Genomic DNA, 22351 nt, shown 5'->3' with positions numbered 1-22351 from the left:
CATAAATTTCCATCAGTGCACCTCGGAGTGCAGAGCACGGACCACAGATTTGAAACACGTTCCAAATTCTGGAAGAGTTCAGAAGGATGTGGTAGCAGAGCTACATTAAATGCTACAGCTCCAGAAACTTGACTGCAAGTCCTACTCTAGCCTTACGTCAAAGGCTGCCCCTACCTGAATCCTAGTCATTAAGGCTGGGGAATCAAAGGTGGTCATAAGTGATGCTACCCATGTCACGCCTTTGTGTGCTATCAGTGGAGAAACTAGTGTGCCTTGACCACACTAATCCAATGGGCCATGAGGCTTGGATGTACCTTCTTTAGGGGTTTGTAAAGAAAGGGAAGGTTCCAAAATGTGCGTCCAGCTTCTTAAATTTTCCAAAATTCAGTGGTGCTTGGATTTAGGGCTGTGGTTTTGGACCCATCTCTTGTGTTTTATTTTATTTTAAATACTTCAATCTTAAGATAATATATTTAGCCATTGCAAAACAAGCAAGCAATATCATGATGGCAGTGAACCTGATAGAAATGGTTATTTTTGTTCACACACGGCTCTAGGGGTCTAACAAATTTATAAACATTGTTTTATGAAAATTGAGATCACTCTTGGAAATGCTAACTAAAGAAAATGACCTTTTCTTGTTTTTGTATTGTATTTCTTTTTGCTGCTATTGTTGCTATGGAGGTGATAGCCAGTATCTGGTAATGGTTGTCTCTCCATCATACACATTTCTTAGGTTAACGTGGGTGTAACTGACCAAAAACGAGAGCAAAAAAAGAGGTTTTTTTGAGGGGCGGGGGTTGTTTTGTTTTGGGTTTTTTGTTTTTTTTAAGAAACAGACTGAGGCAGTGGCTATTGTCAGTATTTCAAAAGCTGTCTGACCCTGGACCATCTCCATAGAGCAGTTAAAAAAAGTTCAAGAGAACAAGAGACCAGATGTTGCCATGACCTACTTCGCACAGGACAGCCTTGATTGTAATGGGACTGACAGGATGTAAACCAATGCAGGAGTAAACCCATGATTGCTCTCCACACTGCCCTTATCTAGATGTGCTTGAAGAATTTAGACATGCTTTTTTCACTTTGAAGTGTGACTGTACTATAAAAACATTGCTAACATTTCAGGATTATGTTTAAAAAAAATCCTGAAAGCCATATTTTTAAAACAACTGATTTTTTTGACAACTGAAGACTTTTTTTATTGCTTTAAGCTTCACATTTTTAGTTGCTGAAAGAACTATATACAGATAAAACCCTGAACATTAGAAATGTTAAATATTGCAGGGCAAATTATTTCCTTCTCGTAGTTCCCTTACATTAAATGCATTCAGAACATGGAGGTAAACCTACCTAAGAAAGCTACGGATGAAGTCCCTTGCAAATCATTTATATGGTTGCCTTGAACTTCAATGGGTTGGGTTCAGGTTCTTTTTGAGGACAAAGAGGGTAAAGTTGACAGCACTTTCAAAGGAAATAATCTTTTTAAACATATATGAGTCAATCTGGAGTTCTCAAACTGAACTTCAAGCCAAATGTTGCTAACAGTGAGATGTGCTGTGTCTGTTAAAAAAAAATGGCACAAAACTAGGCAGGTGGGTGCTTTAGCAGATTGACAGGCTTGCTAACCTAGTGGGGAGGGCTTTAAATGAGGTTTGCTAGGTGATGAAGACCAAAGCCCTGTGGTAAGCAGGGAAATGGACCTAGAGGAAGAGCAAGCAGGAGAAAGCAATAAGGATACTTTCTGAGAAATCACGGCAAATCAGCTTATTACCTTAGGTGTCTGTACACAAATGCATGGAACCTGTGAAACAAGCAGGAGGAATTGGAAGTCCTCGCACAATCATGGCACTATGCCATGATTGGAATAACAGACTTGGTGGGGTAGCTCGCATGACTGGAGCACTGTCATGGATGAGTACAAACTGTTCAGGATGGACGGGCAGGAGAAGTGGAAGTGGGGTTGGGCTGTATGTAAAAGAGCTGTATGATTGCTCAGAGCTCCAGGTTGAAACTGGAGATAGGTCTGTTAAAAGTTTATGGATAAGGATCAAAGGGGAGAGCAACAAGGGTGATGTCATGGTGGGGGTCTGCTGCAGATCACCAGACCAGGAGGAAGTGGTGGATGAGACTTTCTTCAAACAGCTAGCAGAAGTTTCCCAGTCACAAGCCCTGGGTCTAATGGGGGACTTCAATCACCCTGACATCTGTTGGGAGAGCAATACAGCAGTGCACAGGCAATCCAGGAAGCTTTTGAAGAGTGTTGGGGACAACTTCCTTGTGCAAGTGCTAGAGCATCCAACAAGGGGCCATGCTCTTCTTGACCTGCTGCTCACAAACAGGGATGAATTAGTGGGGAATGTAGTAGTGGATGGCAACTTGGGCAGCAGTGACCACAAGATGACAGAATTCAGGAAAGGAAGGATGGAGAGCAGCAGAGTAGGGACCCTGTGATTCAGAAAAGTAGACTTTGACTCGCTCAGGGAACTCATGGGCAGGATCCCCTGGGAAGCCAGTCTGAGGGGGAGAAGAGTCCAGGAGAGCTGGCTGTACTTTAAAGAAGAGAGTTCAATAACAAACCATCCTGATGTGCAGGAAGATTAGCAAGTATGTCAGAAGACTACCTTAATTTACCAGGGAACTCTTCAGTAAACTAAATTACAAAAAGGAAGCTTCTAAGAAGTGGAAACTTGGACAAATAACTAGGGAAGAATATAACAGCACTGCTTGGGTATGCAGGGATGAAGTCAAGAAGGCCAAAGTGAATTGGAGTTGCAGCTAGCAAGGAATGTGAAGGATAACAAGAAAGTTTTCTACAGATGTGTCAGTAACAAGAGGAGGATCAGGGAAAGTGTGGGTCCATTACTGAATGGGGGAGGCAACCTTGTGACAGAGGATGCAGAAAAGGCTGAAGTGCTCAATACCTTTTTCACCTCAGTCTTCACAGGCAAGGTCAGCTCCCAGACTACTGCACCAGGCAGCGCAGTTTGGGAAGGAGGTGAGCAGCCAACAGTGGCAAATAAACAGGTTAGGGACTACTTAAAAAAATGGACATATACAAGCTGATAGGGCCAGATGGGATGCACCTGAGGGTGCTGAGGGAGTTGGCTGATGTGATTGCAGAGCCATTGGATATCATCTTTGAAAACTCATGGTGATCAGGAGAGATCCCGGATGACTGGAAAAAAGCAAACATAGTACCCATATTTAAGAAATGGAAAAAGGAGGATCCAAGGAACTACAGACCAGTCAGCCTCATCCAAGTTCCAGGAAAAATCCTGGAGCAGATCCTCAAGAAAGCCATTTCTAAGAACTGGGAGGAGAAAGTGATTAGGAACAGTCAGCATGGATTCACCAAGGGCAAGTCATGCCTGACCAACCTGGTTGCCTTTTATGATGAGGTGACTGCCTCTGTGGATGCAGACAGACCAGTGGATATAGTATTCCTTGATTTTAGCCAGGCTTTTGATACAGTTTCCCACAGCATTCTTGCAGACAAGCTAAGAAAGTATGGGCTGGATGAATGGACTGTAAGGTGGATAGAAAGCTAGCTGAAGCATTGGGCTCAGAGGGTAAGGGTTAGGGTTAGGGTTAAGGTTAGTGACTCGATGTCTAGTTGGCAGCCAGTATCAAGTGGAGTCCCCCAAGGGTTGTTCCTGGGACCTGTTTTGTTCAATATCTCCATCAAAGACCTGGAGGATGGCACAGAGTGCACCCCCAGCAAGTTTGCAGATGACACCAAGCTGGGGGGAGTAGTAGATATGTTAGAGGGTAGGGCTAGGATTCAGAGTGACCCAGACTAATTGGAGGATTGAGCCAAAAGAAATTTGATGAGATTCACCAAGGACAAGTGCAAAGTCCTGCACTTAGGACAAAACAATCCCATGCACCAGTACAGGCTGAGGGCTGACTGGCTGGGCAGCAGCTCTGCAGAAAAAAACCTGTGGGTTAAGGTGGACAATAAGCTGAATATGAGCCAAAAGCATGCCCTTGTTGCCAAGAAAGCTAACGGCATACTGGGCTGCATTGGTAGTAGTGTTGCCAGTAGGTTCAGGGAAGTGATTCTTCCCTTCTATTCAGCACTGGTGATACCACATCTGGAAAACTGTGGAACTGTGTTCAGTTTTGGGCCCCCCACTACAGAAAGGATGTGGACAAATTGGAGAGAGTCCAGTGGAGGGCAACAAAAATAATGAGGGGCTGGGGCACATGGTATATGAGGACATACTGAGGGAATTGGGCTTATTTAGCCTAGAGAAGACTAAGAGGGGATCTAATAGCAGACTTCAGCTACCTGAAGTGGGGTTCAAAATAGGATGGAGCTAGACTGTTCTCAGTGGTGGCAGATGACAGAACAAGGAACAATGGTTTCAAGTTCCAGAAAGGGAAGTTTAGGTTCGATATTAAGGAGAATTTTCTCACTAGGAGGATAGTAAAATACTAGAACAGGTTACCCAGAGAGGTGGTGAAAGCTCCGTCCTCAAAGATTGTTTAAGACCCAGCTAGATAAAGCTTTGCCTGGGATGATCAAGATCTACTTGGGGCTGTTCCTGCTTTGAGCAGGGGGTTAGTTTAGATGACCACCTGAGGTCCCTTCCAACCCTAATTTTCTATGATTCTAGGCCAAAACGAAACCGAGAGGAATAATTTTCCCCTTTTTTGTCAGAAGAAAGTGACTGTCAGACCTAACTGTTGTCACATGATAAATGTGTCCCAGTGTTTTTGTCCTTCAATCTTCCTTGTCCTGTCACAACTTTTACCTATTGTGCCACCCCCCAACTTGCTCTTATGACTACTCAGTTTATGGCTCTACAATAATTTTGCCTGCCTGAGAACAGAGACATGGATCATCTGTCCTCTGTTTTTGGAAACACAGATTGCTGTGTTTGATTAATGTTTCATTTTTATAGACGTATTGCTACAAACTAAAGGAATCCAACAGCTCTTCAGATCTAATGTCAAGGGAATTTATGGCACATTACAAATTTCTTCTTTGGCTTTGATGTATTCATATTAAGTTGTGCTGTAATGTAGTCAGCCTCAGGGCACAGCCATAGGGAGCAATGATAACAACTGAGAGATCTAATTTCATGAATCGATTTACACAACTAGTCACCTAGGTTGCTGGGGCTGACTGGACTAAGGAGACAGACAGATATCCCTCTAAAGGCCTATCCCATTCACCACACTGGGGATAGTTCTAGATGGAGAATAACTGCAATGATGGAAACTGGCAACAAAAGGGAAAAACAGGAAAGAACACAAAATTAAATTTTCTTCAACGCAACCTTCCTACACACCCTCCCATACCAATATTGTTGGCTGGCAGAAGCAGTTTATGCACATGATACTAACACTCATGTTATAATTATTCAAGAATGCTCAAAAACCCAACACTTGAGCTTTTGAAAGAATATTGAGATTTGCACGAGTGGGATGCATTGTTCTTATATAAATAGTGTCTGCACCTCTTCCAGTTCATAAGGGAGAGTTCATTTTATTCAAAGAAAATCCTAGGGAGAGGAAGGATAGCCTTCCTTCTGAACCATTAGCAGGGAACTCAGAACATGTCCTTTCTTGTCCATGTGATCTTGAGCAAGTTACTTAATCTCTCGCTCTCTATTCCCTGCTCTCAAGTTCCCCTTCTGTCTTTTGTCAGAGGTGTAGTAGGGGTAGCATCAGCTGCTCTTGGGGCTATTTTTGTGCCTCCCCTATCCCACAGGCACTGCCCAGGCCTACTGCCCTGGTCTCCCATCCCCTCCCTCAGTTACGCCACTATCTTTTCTCTATGTTTTTGGCCATCTTTTCACTTTAGATTGTAAACTCTTTGTGGAACAGACTGTTTCTAATTGTGTATTCATGTGACATGTAGTTCACTGGGGCCTTGGTCCTAACTGGGACATCTAGACCTTATTGTAATAGAAAAATACCTTTTATGATAATGGCAATTGCTATATACGTGATTTTTCGAAGCTAGCTAGAAGAAAAGAAAAATATGTGGATGAGAACTAAACATTTATCTTTTCTACCTTAACCTTTACCCACTTCTGATTGAAACAACCATCTTCTAGGCTGAATCAATGGATTGACTAATTTTTGTTCCAAAACTTCAGGTGTGTGTATCCACACTGGGGTTTGCTTTTTAGAAGGGATATAGGCACAGGAAGGACAGACCCTAGTAAAGATGTGCTGCACTTGTATAAAAAGCAATGGACTTTAAGTGTGATTGGCCCAGAATTACATGTGAGGTCATGAACCTTTTTGTATTGTAAGGTAAGACCACATTTATTCAAGGAGTGATTCAACTGAAAAACAAGAAACATTTTTAAGACAGAAGGAAGCAGGTTAGGATGTTATGCCAAGGGTGTGTGTCAGGGTTGATTGTGTAGTTTTATTAATAAATTAGACAATGGATGGTTTGAATAGGGATAATCTAGTCTCTGATTGGGGGATTGGACTACATGACCTCTGAAGGTCCTTTTCAGCCTTATTTTTCTATGATTTAGGATAGAAATAGCCCTCATCCCATAAAAATGTGAGATTCATGCAAGGGACTGCTATCTCTATGCTCATCTATCTCAGAAACTGTATCTATGAAGAACACTTCCACGTATCAACTCTAATTTATTTATATATACACACCTGACTTTCCTACCTCATCTTTTCTCTTTTTTGGATAGTCTGTATTTATCTTTTCAATTTTCTTTGCTTAATATTCACTTGTTTTCTTTCAGTAGATTATTTTTCCTCCTTTCCTTCTTTTATTCCCCTTAGTCTATCCCAAAAGAACACAATCAGTCATAACAGTGAACCAGTTGTTCATCTTGTCCAGTATCTATCTCAGGCAGAGGCCAAAACAGATGCTATCAGACTCCTATTTTCATTAGGAACCAACTCCTAGATCCACATTTCTTTAAGCATGAGGAGTTCAAAGTCCTACTGTGGACACACCAGCATCTGGCACCTTTGGGATTTTGAGGGAAGGCAGAAAGCTAATAGAAAAATCACCTTATGGCCCTCCTGTAGGTGTTCATGCTCTGAACCTTTGATGCTTTATCACTACTTGCTGCGACTTGAAATTAGAGTTAGGAGTCTCTGGTCCCCTCAGGCCAAGAACATGATTTCAATTCGCATTGGCAGGAGTTTTGCTTTCATTGGTAGGACACTGCTTTACAAAATGAGTAACATGAAGGGAGATTAAGACACTGGTTAAAAATAGAGATGCTTAGCTATGGTTTGAAAATGGAGTGGTCATCCTGTGCTGCCAAAAATTCCACTGAGATGTCATGAAATTGCTTTATGGTTAGTCACTTCGTAGAGTATAACAATACACTCACCAAGTAGCAGTTTCTTGTGCAGAGTATTCAACTCGAGGCAAAGGGTCTCCCCTTTCAAGAGAGAGAGAAAATATAAATATCTTTTCTAAAGGCAATTTGAAGCTTTGTGTTCAAGAATCATTTCCTATATATACATCAGTAATACAAGAATTTAAAAAAAAGATGTGTAATCTACAGCTTTTCTGTAGGAGCTCCCAAGGGGTTTTATGAACCATAGGTCAGAACCTCCACTCAATTCTGAGATGGAGAATACTGTATAAAAAAGGAGGATTGCTTGGAAGATACCAGAGACCATGCTGTATTGCACTTCCCCACTCCCTGCCCCCAGCTGGTGGTACATCAACCATTAAACTGAGTATAATGTGGTTGGCCAGAAGCTGAAATGGAGATCAAAACAACTGATCCATATAGCATCATCCCAGGAGAAAGAATCTTAAATATGTGCACAGGTATATTATGTGTTATCAACATTAACATCAGTGTTTGGGCCCAACATTCAAAAGAAAAATAATTTAGCTTACACATCTTGCAAATTCCCCTTACTAGAAGGCAGAATGGTTTGCAGTGTTCTCGAGGAAACCTGCAGACTCTAGTGTGTATGTTTTTCTCTCTATTGTATTTCTACACAGAATGGCAAGAAGATGTCAGTTGTTCGTTAGAAAACAAGTCTTTCCATTTTTCAGTGTTCTCCTACTTTCTGCTAGACATGTACAATCTATGATAGACTAGATAAAGCACCTACCAGGCCCTAAACAGAAGCTCATTCTTATACCATAATTGACATGAAGAGCCATAAAGAAAGACAATTTTTGCTGGACAAGATGCAGAGCTCAGGAAGACACACGTGCAACCCAGCAGCTGCATGCTAAAATCACTGTCCCTGAGTTCTGAAAGGTGCCTCCTGCATGTAGCAGCTGTGTCAAATACATGAAATATCATCCATGTCAACACTGCCTCTGCTTCCTTATCCACCACCGAGTGGTGGGGGAAAGGGATCCAGACTTGGCCCACAAGGAGCCCCAGGGTCCAGATCCAGCCTAGGGGCCCAACCAAGTTTGACAACCCTGGCATATAGGATGCAGTTCTTAGCACTTAACCCAATGCTACAACAGATGGCACCATAGGCAGCGTACAAATGCTCCTTTCTAGTGGTGGAAAATTTTCACTACTACAAATGATTCTGGAAAAGGAAGCAGTCCGTAGCCACCCCCTCTCCTCTGCTCCTTGCACCTTCTCTGGATTGGGTCGATACCAGTCTGGGAAAACTGTGGGCTGCTCCTGTCCTTCTGTTCCTGGCAGGACAGGAGCAGCACTCACTTCTTACACCAGGGACCCCAGTTTGAGAAGCAGGCAGGGATTTCACCATGCTGCACCTTCTGCTTGGCTCTGGGGTACTGGGAGCTAAGTGGACAGAGTAGTTGAGAAAAGCCCCTGGCCTGCTTCTCATTCTGGGCACTCCAGCATGAGGAGTGGGCAGGTGCTCTCCACTGCCCTGGGGGGAGCCTCCCCAAACCTGGTTCCTCACCCCACCAGCTTCCCCTTGCTGCCCATGCTATCTAGCTGGGCCGTGGGGGTGGCAATTTGAAAGCTGGCATGTAAGACCTGGGCCCAGAAAAAGCCATCCCAAGTATCTTCCTGACCCCACCAGCTAGCTTCTTCTTGCCACCTGTGCCTCCTATCTGGGTGGTGAGAGTAGCAATGGGAGGCCCGCTGGAGTAGGCAAAACCCCTGACCTCTTCTCAAACTGAGGACTGCCCGGTTTGGCAAAGAGGCAGGGACTATTGTCTGAAGCTCCCTGCCCCTCCCAGACTAGTCCAGGAAGGGAGGGAAGCAGAAGGGACAATCCTGCAGCCTGCTTGTCACTTCAGGAACTCCAGTATAAGAAGCAAGCAGGGGTTTGCACTGCTTTTGGCTCCCAGAGCCCAGCAGCTGAGCAGAAGGAGCAGTTCACCAAAGCCCCTGCCTTCTTCTCAAACTGGGAACTCTGGCAGTATGTTGGAGAGATGGGAGAAGCTGTCTCCCCATGTCTTCTCTAGAATCTGGTCTCAGGAAGGCACAAGAGCCTCATTTGCCTCCACTCCTCCTGCTCCCCCCTGGAAAAATCCTGGTCCCAGGAGGAGTAGAGCTAAGGGAAATTGTAAAGAAGGTCAGTCTCCCAAGAGACACTCTCAGGAGCAATTTCTGACTTGACTTTCTGGCCAGAGTGGCCATTTTTGCTCCAGGAGAAAAAGCGTGAACATCTATACACTTCTGGTTTCTACCAGGAAAACAGTGATCCCCTGGTAGAAACTGGACATGTGTACATAGCCTATGGATGTATTGGGCAAAAATTAGGCCACATCAAGTAGCTGCTTCACGTGAAAAAAATATAGACCACTTTACATAAGAGCATACAAATTCTGAAAGTGGCTTACAATTCCTACAAGTCTTGTACTTACTCTCTGTAGCTGAAGGCAAGGTCTGTAAAGAAGGCCCTCCGTTTCCTGTATTCTGGATCTGTGTATCCCTAAATTGTGAGATAATTCAGAAGAATACTTACAGAAAGACAAATATTTTGGCATGAATTACCACATTTACTTGCATACCACATATCCTTTTCCCCAAAAAGTTAGCCAGGAAAAGTTGGGGTGTGTTATAAACAAGGAAGCTGAATTCATTTTTGGAATGGAGGCATGGGAATGCTGGAATGGCTGCTACGGCCTGTGCTCCCTTCTCAGCTGCCTGCAGTAGGGTCAGAGACCCATCCTCAGTATCATTCACCCATTCCTTAGAGCTCCACAGCTAAAGATTTAACCCCGCCACAGCTATTGCTGAATTAGCAGCAGCTTTGGGCTGAGCAGTGGCCGCAACAGGTTTAAACCCTTAGCTAAAGAGCTGTAAGGAAGGGTGAGTGATCTTGAGGATGGGACTTTGTCTCTCCTGCATGCAGCCAGCATTTAGCCTTGGTGAGCCTATGCTATGTCAAGCAAGATTCTGGGAAAATATTTTTTTCTTCATTGAGCCTTCCCAAAACCAGATGTATGTCTCATGTGGGGTGAATGGTACGTGAGAAAATAGAGTAATCTGCTGACAGAGTAATAAAGTAATCTGGTGAATTCAAAATTAACTGGCAAGAATTTCCGTTGCTTCTTTTATTGCCTTCTCTTTGTGGTAATGAAGCATGAGACTATGCAGAACCATAGTGACCAAAAGGGGCAACTACTCCAGGCATCACTGTGGGGAAGAGAGGATGAAAAAAGAGCTGCTTCTGGCAGCTGCCTGATTGCAGTTTTGATTGCAGTGGCAATCAGAAGTCACTGCTTCCCCTGTGCCCTGGGAACCTAGCTGCATCCCTACGCTGCTGGGAATATTATTCAGAGTAAGCCAAACTTTACACTAAGTTGCATCTGCAAAACGCTTCTGATATTGGACCTATGACTACAAAGGAAATAGCGTAAGGTCAGGGGTCCATGCAGGACATGAGCACCCAGGGCTTGACATTAGAGAGTCAGGAGGAGGCAAGATTGGGAAATAAAGGCCAAATCAGAGTCATAAGGTTATGAGCCAGAAACAAAAGATTTACACTCGGGTCAGGAAGCAGGGGTCAGCACTAGGCCTTGAAAGAGCTGCTGCTTACAAGCAGCCAGCCATGCCCATGCAGGCAGCTGGGACAAACTGGAAATAGGTAGGTCAGGTGCTGGCACCCTTTTGCAGTCCCCACTGCGGGCCACACCCTGCCGCTCCTGACAATTAGCAGATGCTGTGAATGTAACAGATAGAAAAAAGGTAGGGCCTAGGACCCTGGAGAAGCTTCCCTTGCTGCAGCAGAGAGATAAACTGAACACAGCAGGCAGTGGGACCCCAAGGAGGCCTCTTCTGCTGCTGCAGCTAGAGCCTGCTGCCGATTCTTTGAGCTGCCAGGGATGGATCCGGGCTATTTAAGGGTCAGATCTAGCCCATAGGCCATACATTGCCAATCCCCTTCAGTAGGCCATTGGCAGCCAGGCTCACTGAGGTAGCTGGGGCCAGTTGCAAGTAGTCAGCTTGCCTATGGCATTGACTCATGACATCCCCTTCTATAAAGGTATAGGCAGAGAGCATTATACAAAGTGGCAATTTCAAATGCAAGTGAAATGAAAGACATCATTTCAGTAGGAGGCCTAGAAAATAGACTCACTCGATTGATTTTCCTGTTAGCTGTTTTAACCATGCTGTATTAAAAATGGCTCCAGTAATAGCTGTACAAAAGGATGGTTACTACTTCAAGTTGGGTATTCTTTTCCTCCTGGTTTACTAGAAATTCAGCTTCCAGACAGGTCCTTCTAATTATTAAATAAATATGAATAGACACATAGGCTGGGTCCACAGTAGCAGGGACATGCCTTTGCAGCAACACAAATTAGGGTTGCACTGAGAAAGATTTTTTGGGCCAATACCAATGGCCGATTATTAACGAGTCATATCAGCTGATACCAATTTGATTGTGGCTATGCAGCCCGGCAGCCTGGAGAGCAGTGTTCAGCTGGTAAGTCTGTTGTGGGGGAAGGGGCCTGGGGAGGGAGCAGATCGAGGCCCCTGTGGTGAAGGAGGGAGTGGATCTGGGGCAGGGATAGGTGCTGCCCAGCCGGGCCAGGATGGGACACGGGATGGAGGTGCACAGCTCATCCAGGGGGGGAGGGGTTGATGCCCTACCAACAGCATCAGTTTTGGATGTCAGGTGGGCACTGGCCCCATTGGGAAGGCACGTGTACCCCCATGCACCCCCTACCAGTTGCCTATGCTGGGGTGCAGGGTGCCTCAGCATAAGGGCTCTGCAGCTCATGGAGTTGGGGAAGCAGGCAGCCCTAGATTGCCTGTTTCCCTGTCTTTATGTTTGTTCCAGCACATGCCACTTTACCATGGTTTGCACTGCTTTTTTCAGGTTTGGGGTTTTTTTGGTTTTGTTTGGGGGTTTTTTGAGGGGGGAGGGCGGTGCGGGGGGGTGTTGGGTTTTTTTGCTACTGGGAAATCCTAGTAGCAAATTTGCCCTGGTGCCGCAAATTAGCAGTGCCATGCACAGATTAACATGCAATATATGTTGTTTGTGGCACTGCAAAGACATTTGTGGTGCCACAAACCACAAGTGCCTGCATATTTGGATCCAGCCATAGAATCAAATCTCTTTGAATTTTCCATCACTCTTGATATAATAAAAATAATAGCTGGAATCTGGCACCATATTATTAGCATAACACTCATAAAGCAGGGTTGATTGGCAACACCATACAAATATTTATTACTCTAAAATATTCAACTTTTATTGGAACCATTTTCCATACCAAAATCCAAACTTTCCCCTTATGTTTATGCACATTATTTCCACAGTAAATATCATAATAATACTGTAGGCAATGGGAGTCACGCACATGTCTCCAAGGGAAGTATTTCATATCTGTACATTTGCTCCAAAGAACATGTGTAATTTTGCTATGTGAGTATATGCCACAGAGCCTGTATTCCCAGGTTGATCTGTATCCTCTACCGAGCTCAATAGGCTCCCAGTCTTCCTGCCATTAGCACAACCAGAGGAAAGAATATGACCCCCAAGAAACCCATAGCTGGGTAGTTATTTTGCAGAAATTGCTATTGACAAGTGGTTTTCAAAACATGGTTCACAGACCATTGGGGGTCCACAGACTCTGTCTAAGGGGTCTGCAAAAGATGACTAAGATCAATCAAAGGGGTCTGCACTTCCATTTGTATTTTTTTAGGGGTTTGCTAATGAAAAAAGGTTGAAAACCACTGCTAGAGACAGACAACTTGGGAATAATTTGGATTGCTTCTATTAGGAAGAGATGCAGAGAGTCATAAAAGAAGTTCTAACCTGGTAGAATATAGGGATTTTCTGGAGCAGAGTAAAACTACAGTGATATGAATACCACTCAGGGAAAACATGCTGGCAAAGAAACTAGTTATGCAGCCTATCTACCCCTTTGGTAGCAGACAACTTCAGTGTTATGATTTTACAAGCTTACAAAAGGTTCTGATTATAATTAAAGCATCTAAATAAGGAACAGACAAATCATCTAGATCTAATAAAAACCATTCTAAATCTTCAACCAAGCTTCAGTCCAACCTTATTTGAGAGTCATAAATATGAACAACTTTTTGTCATGCTCTTTTGTGTTGCTGAAACTATCTTTAAAAGGAATTCTTGATACAGTTTGTCCATTGGGTAGCAGAAATAAGTCCCCCATTGAAACAGTCTCAAAAGTAAACTAAGGACAACCTCAAACTTACAGGATGGCCATGATCCAAATCAGGTTCATACTTGGTGATCAAATGGTGGCACTGGTCCAGGTCTCGTATCTTCTTTGGAAACCATGGGACTGATTAAGAAAATGTTACATTTGTGTTATACAAGTAAACCCCAAGTGTGGGAAGCAACAGAAAAGACAGCCAATGAAAATGAAAACCTCTACTTTGTACAAGGAATGTAGGCTAAACAAAAGACGTATGAATGATTGATTTTCATTTTTCAAACCCAAATGAAGAATTGAGAAAAGGGATTCAGGGTGTTGACCTAAAATGAAAAATGTTTCAATATGCTCAATGAAACAAAGAGAAAACAAGCAAAAGACAAGTAAACCAGAGCCCCAAAATATGGGGGTTTTTTTACAGAAACATTGAAACATTTTATTTAAAAGATGTTAAAACCAACTATTTTGAGTTTTCTGTTCTTTTCATCCCTCCTTCCCACTCCCCTTTTTGGCTCAAGCTATGAATCAAATTCAGCCTGAATCTGCAAATAGTTGCACCTCTATTCTCAAACCTGCAGAATGAACAATCTTGAAAAATAATTCATTTGGCTCTAACGTCAACCCTGACATTTCATATAATCAGAGAAAAGTCTGGGCTGGAAGGGACCTTGTGAGGTCACCTAGTCCAACTCCCAGCTCAAGGCAGTTGAGCCAACTTTTACGAATGATGTACTGAATAGCATTTGAAAAAAAGGCAAAGTTAGTATAACTTTCCCAGTCACCCAAATCCTGAGGTATAACTCAGCATTCCTGACCGTGGCAAACCATGGTCATAGTCAGCTGGAAACTTGTTTTGGAAGTGGTGCCATTTTTTTGCAAGTCAGCAAGCTTCATGTTTAGTGCAGACTTAACAAACACTCTCCATCTTTGCTTGTAAAATGTGGGAGCACATAATTAGATGTAATTATATGCAGTGAAGGTTGCTGAGACCCCTCTCCTGCAAACTCTCATGAACTTATTTATTTTTGAAAAAGTAGGTCTTCCTATTGCCTTCAGTAGGAAAGCATGAGCTTTCAGGTCAGGACCAGTGAGTTCAGAACATTGCAGCGTTGAACTCTAAGTCCCTCATGGCATCCACAAATAACTGTCCCCACAAAAAAAAAGTGGCTGCATTAAAGATTGACTGGATATCTGAAAAATAGGAAATTATGGTTCAAGACAAAAGGAAAGTTCTGTCCCCCTTTTGCTTTCAAAATTGGGCTGCAACCCACCCCCCACCCCCTTTCTTTCTCATGTCTGTCCAAGTCACATCTCTCTTCCAGTCTGCTTATAGATATTCATTCACCTTTTACTTCAGGTTCAGTCCCTTTGTATTCAATGCTCTGCCCAATTCTGCTACATCTCTGCTCTCATTCTTTCCTACCCCACTGACTTCTTACTCTCCACCCAAGCTTCCTCCTTGACTGCCCTGTTTGTGCCATTACTCTATTCTCAATCCCTTACTTTCTGTAACCTCTTCCTTACCCCTGCTCACCAAGCAACCACCTTTGCCCCCTTTAAATCCTTGCTTAAAATTGATTCCTGACAAGTTTTTCCACACCAGCTACTGACCAAAGTCCTACTTTAGTATAACACGTCATCACATTTTCAGGTGAAGCAAGTATGAGCCCCAATGCTTTCCTGAATTAGAGAGCTCAAAATACTATTAAATTAAGGACTTAGAATACCCACTAAAACACTATTATGGGCACATCCAGATGCGTGTTCATGTGCAGTTTACAGCACCTCAAAGCTGTTTGAGGTGCCGTAAACTGCATGCGGCACACATGTACCCATTCACGATGCTGCTAATTTTCAGCACGGTGCCAAAATCTGCCACCAGGAGATCCCAGTATAACAAAAAAACAAAAAATCCACAAAAAAGTGGCATAGTGCACATGGCAGCAGTGTGTGCCACCAGAAACAAAGCCTGGCCAGTCAAAACTACACTCTGGCTGTCTGCCAGACTCTGTGCAGCCAGGTTAGTGCTGCTGCTGCTGTCCCAGGAAGCCCCAGGACCCCAGGTAAGGCAGCCTTCCCTATACCACCCAGGACAATTTGGCATGCACCAGAGCACGCCTGCAGGGGCATGCACTGGGGCACAAAGCAGCTGCACAAATATGTGCTGTTGCTATTTGTGCCACAGCAAATGCACACCCCTGCACATGCACACTTGTCTGGACGTGCCCTATAGCAGCAGTAGTACAAGGTGGAATCCTGGAAAAATTGTATTATTTTCACCACTTACTTCCCTCCCATATTCATCCCTTCCAATAAAATTCTCACTTAAGACAGTGCCCATTTGCAGAGTTATTTTCTCTCTTATGTGATAGTCACGAAAGCAGGTTTTATTGTGTACAACCTAATGCTTACTGTGCATGTTCACCTCAGTAAGGTCCCAATTCAGCAAGCAGAATCCATTAGTTTTACTGAAACCCAACTCTAGCTTTAAACCTAAACAGGTGCTTAAGGCTTTTACTAAATGGGCTCCTTAAAGTCCTTTACACTTGGATCTAGGTCCATCTCTATTCATGCCTGATTAAGTGTGGAGTTTGAATGAATAGAAATGAGACTGACACATATTCACGAAGCACAAACACCCTTATTTTCTATCATTTCTTGAGTTTATGATCAGAAATAATTCACCATCAATGAAAATGTAATATACCACAGTGTTCTGAACCACTGATATTTGGCAAAGGGTGTTTAGATCTCTCTCTGCTATTAATTTCAGACTGGATAAGGATGCTGTGTTTTCTTGAGAGAAAACAGTAACATTCCAACAGGAATGTTATTTCTTTTAAAAACATACATGGAAAAGAATACACCTGTGTATTAGGATTATTATTGGTACTGCTGTCTTTTTTACAGACCACCTGTGTACCAGAATGTTTTGCCTATTTCTATCAAATATATATTTTTAAATATATCATAAGGTAATACAGAGATATAATGCAGCTGTCCTGGAGAATATGAAATATTGATTACAATTAATGCAGAGACCTAGGTGCATTTTTTTCATAATCATGTAGGTTCAGAAAATTCATGAAGAAAAAAATCATAGTTTGAGCCCAATCCAGCAGTGTGATTCAGGAAAACTGACCTCTGTGATGAGTCCCAGTGTGGGGGATATGCTCAACCACATCATTTTGCAGGACAAGAAAGGGCCACGCATGTCATATGCAACTTGAAAGCTGTGGATCTAATAACTCAAATGCATTCAGACATAAAAGACATTAAGGCACAGGCTCCATATATCACACACCTTTGTCTTCTCTGTGAGCTTTCACATCCTCCGCCACTCTCTTTAAGGAGTTTATAAGAGCACTGGCATCAGAATTATGAACTTCACATTTGACAAAAAATTCAAGATCATCAACTGTGTTTGTGGACATTTTGGCCTGTCTGCTTTCAAGGTGATGAATTTTGGTTTCAAAAGCCTGCAAAAGATAAATGTCTACATAGCAAGATATCTCAAATCACTGAAAAACAGTTAACCTTAACTACAACTGTAATATGTCTTCTTAAAGATGACAGACTAAAGCTTGAACAAGAACACATTTTTAAAAAGAATGTGCCCATGCCCAATTTAAAAAAAAAAAAGTTTGTTAAAGAGTATTGTTTATTTTGTACAAAATAGAGGAAGGAATATTTATAACTTGAAAGTAACTAGTAGAACAGGGGTCCATTTTTTGCTTGATGCTGTTTAGGTAGGCACTACTATCGATAAAAACATCATAGTAATAAATACAATATTTTGGTTTTGGTGATTTCATTTTCCCAGATAAGATGAAACATCAATACATTCTTATGCCTATAATAATCTATCCATTTGGGTGTTGGTTTTAACTGTGGGAAATGAACCAGAAGTCTATTCTGTACACTGCCTTCAGAAATTTTCCATGAACTCTTTGGAAGAATACAGCTAGATCATCCTAACCCTAGAATTTCTCTCTAGTTGATAACATGGTATGTGGGGAGAGAAAATGTCAGAGGACATCTCAGGGGTATTTGCCGTGACATATATGCCCCACACAGAATGATGGATCTTCTAAATAGGTTTTCTTAGTCCTCTCCCCTGGTTTCAGCATCTCCCTGCTTTAGCCAGGAGAGCCCCAGCCAGTCCTCCTGAGTGAAACAGGCATAGTAATATAAGGGGACCACCTCAAACAGAAGAGCAGCAAAAGCGGAGTCTAAGAAGAGGCAAGCTGGGGCATAAGCTGCAGAGTGTAGTGGGGTGAAGTGGAGGGGATAGAAAAGAATACAACCCCAGGAACAGTGAGAGAAGGGGAAAGGAAAGTCGATAGGACGGGGGCGGGGGGGGGGCGCTAAGGTCAAAAACAGTAGGGGGAGGCTAAAGTGAAGGCAGGAATCTGTGGAAAGGTTGGGGAGAGCAATAAGAGATGCAGGAGGTCAAGCCAGGTGGTGGGACCTTCATACCTCAAAGATTTTAGCTGCCTTGGAGAACCCAGCCTTTTTCACATTCCAGAGGGTGAAGGTCAAGATCAGAGTAGCTCTTCCCTCTTCTTCCTCCCAGACCAGGCTGTCCCACTTGCCCAGGGACTTCGTAAGTGCAGTTTCTTTCGTTGGGCCTGCATCTTCAGAGAAGCTTAGCCCCCTGCCTGGAACTCCTGAAGTATCGGTCTTCATTGCAAGCCAGCTCACAAGAGCTAGAGCCTAATCGTGGAAACTCCACTTCCTTCTTCTGCGGTTTGGAGTTTAGATCACAATTTCTAAGACTTTGAGTTTCAGGGCGCTGGCATTTATTCTAGCACTGCTGAGTGTCAGCAACAGGTGAGATCTGTCCAAGGAAGCTTAGGGGCTCTCTGCACTGGTTTTTAATGGATAGGGGACCAAATTCTACTGAGCAGTGTCTCTGCTATGAGCTGGGTATGGAGTGAGGTGGGATTCCCAGGTTTCAGACAGAGGGAGTGTCAGGTTTGACGCTCAGTGAAGACCATTTATGGTGCCAACCCCAGGGAGATCAATGGAAATTGACTGCGTAGAATGTACGCAAGAGACTGTAATAGCCCCCCTTCACATGGTAATTTCAAAGCTGGGCTCCCTGTTCTATTTGAGAGTATCTTTGGCTGCCCTAATGCTGTGTCATTAACCCTTTTGGAAATACGGACCTTTTGTTAAGAGGCCAATTGAAATCTGGATTCAATTTACATCTCTGATCTGAACTTCAGAGATCCAGAGAATTATAGGAAAATAGGGCTGGAAGGGACCTCAGAAGATCATCTAATCCAACATCAAGGCAGGACCATTCCTTTCTGAACTAACCCAAACAAGTGTTTGTCTAACCTGTGCTTCCATGCTTTGTACTGAAAAAGGCTTCTTTCTTTATCTTTTTCTTTCTCTCCCCCTCTTCTCTTATGATCTAACTCTTCTTCCATAGGTGATTGGCCCACTAGCACTATCATGTCTGTGATGCCATTTGAAGTAAATTCTACTTGTAAGTAAAAAGGCAGAAGCAGAAATTCCCTTTGAAAGGCACTGGATTTGGGAATAGATGGTTATAAAGAAAACTTCATTAACACTTTGTTTCCCAGATCAACAGTCAGCAGGAAGCCCCAGCTCCCCTGTGCATGCCATGCACTGTGCAGCTCAGAGGTCTTTTCAGCAGGGAAATGCATTCACTGTTCCCAAATCTGTGTCATGGGCTAGGAGTGTCCCCAGCCAGGCCAGGCTCAGAGTGTCAGGGAGAGGGCACTGGGCAGCCTGGGAGGCTTGGAAAGGAGTTGAACACCTGACCTCTTTCCCTTTCTCTTTTGCCTCCACTTTACCTTTTGCAAATCTCCTAAAGCTGCCAGCACCTCCACCCTCCAGAGTTAAACCTCTTTTTCCATAGATGTTTGTTTTTAAGCTTCTCAGCCAAAAACTTCAGCCTCCACCTGCCTTTCCAGGGAACTCATCTGTCCTGGTTTAGGGGACAAATGCTGGGAAGCAGAATGCTCATGGTGAAGTATTGATTGCTGCATAGAGGGACTGGTGCAAACTGTGCGCATTTCAATCACTAACTTACCACCAGGCATGGCACTATGTGCCTGTACCTATGCACTGGGGTTACATTCCACCAGGAGCCCCAGGAAGACGGGGCATGAATTGGAAGCAGAGGGTGACTGGGAGGAGTTCCCTTGGCTCTGCTCTGGAAGGCTTTGCTATTGCTTTTAGCTATTTCTATTTAACGTCAGCTCTTCAGCCCAGAGGTCCTGGGTCTGAAATACACTCACACACACACACTCCCACACACATCTACACAGTCACATACAATCACATTCACTCACCATCTCCCCAACTCATACTTACCCACATGCACACGCACACACGCGCGCGCGCACACACAAATACACTCTCCCACATATTTACTCTCCCACACACACATACTCTCTCCCCCACTCACAGACACTTACACACACACACATACACTCTCACACTAGCGCTCTCCCACACTCACACAAACACACACAAATACACTCAGACATATACACTCACGCCCATACACACATACATTCACACTCTCCCCATGCTACATGTAATATATTACTCAATTAACTGCTGAATGATGCCATAAATTCAGACTGGCTACATGTGCAAAGTAATTATCATACAAAGTTAGTGCTTGAAAATGTGTAACAGGTCTATAGCTGTTTTTTAGCCAGCTTTCATTTGAATGGGTTCAAAGATATCAACCAGAGGCCTCAGCCTCTCATATGCCACACTATACACATGGAGGAGCACAGTAGAGGCCATCACACCCAGAGCCTTTATACAATAGTGTCTGGGGGAAAAAAACAATCAAAACAAAGTAAGGAGCAGTTGCCTTTGATCCTTCTACATGTTACAGCTATTGTGCAATTAACTGGTTCATTGTGCAACTAAACTGAGACCAGCAGCATATTCAAAGTACCTATCACAACATAAAAAGGTCCAACCAGCTATAAAGTTCAACCTCAAAAATGTGTCCTAACTTTATAGCTGGCTGCTATCCAGCTTTAATTTCCATGTGTAGCAGGGTCTCCCAAAGCCTGGTCTTCTGCCATATGTTACTTGTAAAGCCAGACATTAACCAACGATGGGTTTAATTTTGGCCCTACAACTGCCTCCACTCCCAGTCAGACCCATACTCAACTACTGGCTCAAACTATCCAGCAACATTCATTTGCTCCCTTCCTTCTGAAAATAAAAATCAAAGTTGTCCCAAGAAAGACAGGATTGAGCATGACTGGATTCAGGGTTGGGCAACAAGGGGCTGAAATTGACATGGTCCTAGTTGGCTGAAGCCCAGGTTTGAACCCAAACCTCAGGGTCCCAAAGCAGCAAGAACAGAAACCACAGTGCTTGGTTAAAGAACAAGGATCAGCTGTTCCTTTGAGCTCCAGCAGGCTGTGATCCGAAACAGCTGTGGGAAATGCTAATGGAGATGCAAAGTGTTTATGTCACACCCAGCCTGAAGACGAGGGAGGAAAACAGCTAACTTCTGCTTTGATGGAAGGAGCCTCCAATTTGCTTTGATGGCAACAGAAGTGATTCAGAGACAGTTTTCTCCCATATCCATGGGGTTTATTCCTCATAGTTGTGGCCCAGACATTAGAACTGGGTAGTGGAAATAAATAACCCACTGGTAGATGCGATGTGATGGAGAAAAGTCTGATGCAAATATTAGACATGTAACAGATAAAAAGCACATTGAATAAAGTAATTCATGTTTTAGTTTTAGGAGCTAAATAGCTCGCATTAAAATATAGCCAAGCAAAAACGGACCTCAAATAGTAAAATGTTTCTTTTGGTGCCATAAGCACCTATTATTGGTTGTTGGCAAATATGCTTGATTTTTAATAACTGTTCATAAATGTTTATACATCTTGATATTTAAAATATTAGTGCAATGATCAATTTTAGCCTCTCTGGACCCCTTCCAAAGGTCATTGATGTTCATGCGAATCTTTACACTGATTCCAATGGGCTTTCAATGAGGTCATACATGAAGTCACAAATGCCAGTGCAAATGACATTTTCTGAGCCTTCCTACACTATGCATATAGAGCATATATATTCAAACTATATTGTTAAATATATATATATGTTATATAAATATTTTTCAAGTACATACATATGTGTGTGAGGGGGGTAGGTGTGCGCACGCGCACTTGAAAAATTATTTGCATGGCATAGAGTCAGCTATAGTACTACTGTGCAATGGCAGACCTGGGACAGGGGTTGCAGTAGTGTGGTAGTGCCCCCCCACCCCCCCACTTCCGCTGCTGCCACTGCCACTGTCCTAAGCTAACCCAGGTGCAGGGGAGGCCTCATAGCCACTCCTGTCCTGCTCCAGTCTTGTGCAATGACTCTGTGGGGAGCCAAGCTCAGCATGGGATAGCAATGGCAGTGGGCAGGTTTTCTCTTCCAGATGTGAATGCCCAGGTATTCCTGTGGGTGGAGAGCAGGTGATGAATGAAGGAACCCACCCCCATGGTTGCTGCTGTTTTCCAACTGATGCAGGCACAGGAGAGCCCCAAAGCTGCTCCTATCGTGCTCCAGATGGGGTCTGCACAGAGCAGCTGTGTGGAGATCTGGCCTTGGCTGGGAAGAACAGTAGTGACACCTGGACTCCTCCCTTCAACTCCTGCTCCAAGCCAATAGAGGACACCTTGCAGGGGTGGGCAGGAAGCAGCACATTTAATCAAAAGTGGATCTGTATAAAGTATTTGTTCTCAGCATGAGTCAACCCCACAGCTAACAAAGTGAGTACATGCT

General features: G+C 43.5%; 1 protein-coding gene across 1 annotated transcript in view; it reads right to left on the bottom strand.

The window, feature by feature from the left end:
• LOC102563069 (tyrosine 3-monooxygenase) overlaps positions 1 to 18241 on the bottom strand; it is a 44438-nt gene extending 26197 nt beyond the window's left edge. Inside the window, exons 1-5 of the mRNA XM_006278391.4 lie at positions 18032 to 18241; positions 16857 to 17031; positions 13593 to 13681; positions 9773 to 9840; positions 7335 to 7385 (exon numbers count right to left, since the gene is read on the bottom strand). Of these exons, the coding sequence (XP_006278453.2) occupies positions 7335 to 7385; positions 9773 to 9840; positions 13593 to 13681; positions 16857 to 17031; positions 18032 to 18241 (593 nt within the window). The remainder of the gene's footprint in view (positions 1 to 7334; positions 7386 to 9772; positions 9841 to 13592; positions 13682 to 16856; positions 17032 to 18031) is intronic.
• Positions 18242 to 22351: the final 4110 nt, after the last annotated feature.

This window comes from Alligator mississippiensis, chromosome 4 (genome assembly GCF_030867095.1).
Source record: "Alligator mississippiensis isolate rAllMis1 chromosome 4, rAllMis1, whole genome shotgun sequence".
Classification (NCBI taxonomy): domain Eukaryota; kingdom Metazoa; phylum Chordata; order Crocodylia; family Alligatoridae; genus Alligator; species Alligator mississippiensis.
Note: the sequence above shows the minus strand (reverse complement) of the source record. Positions and strands in the feature narration are given on the sequence as shown.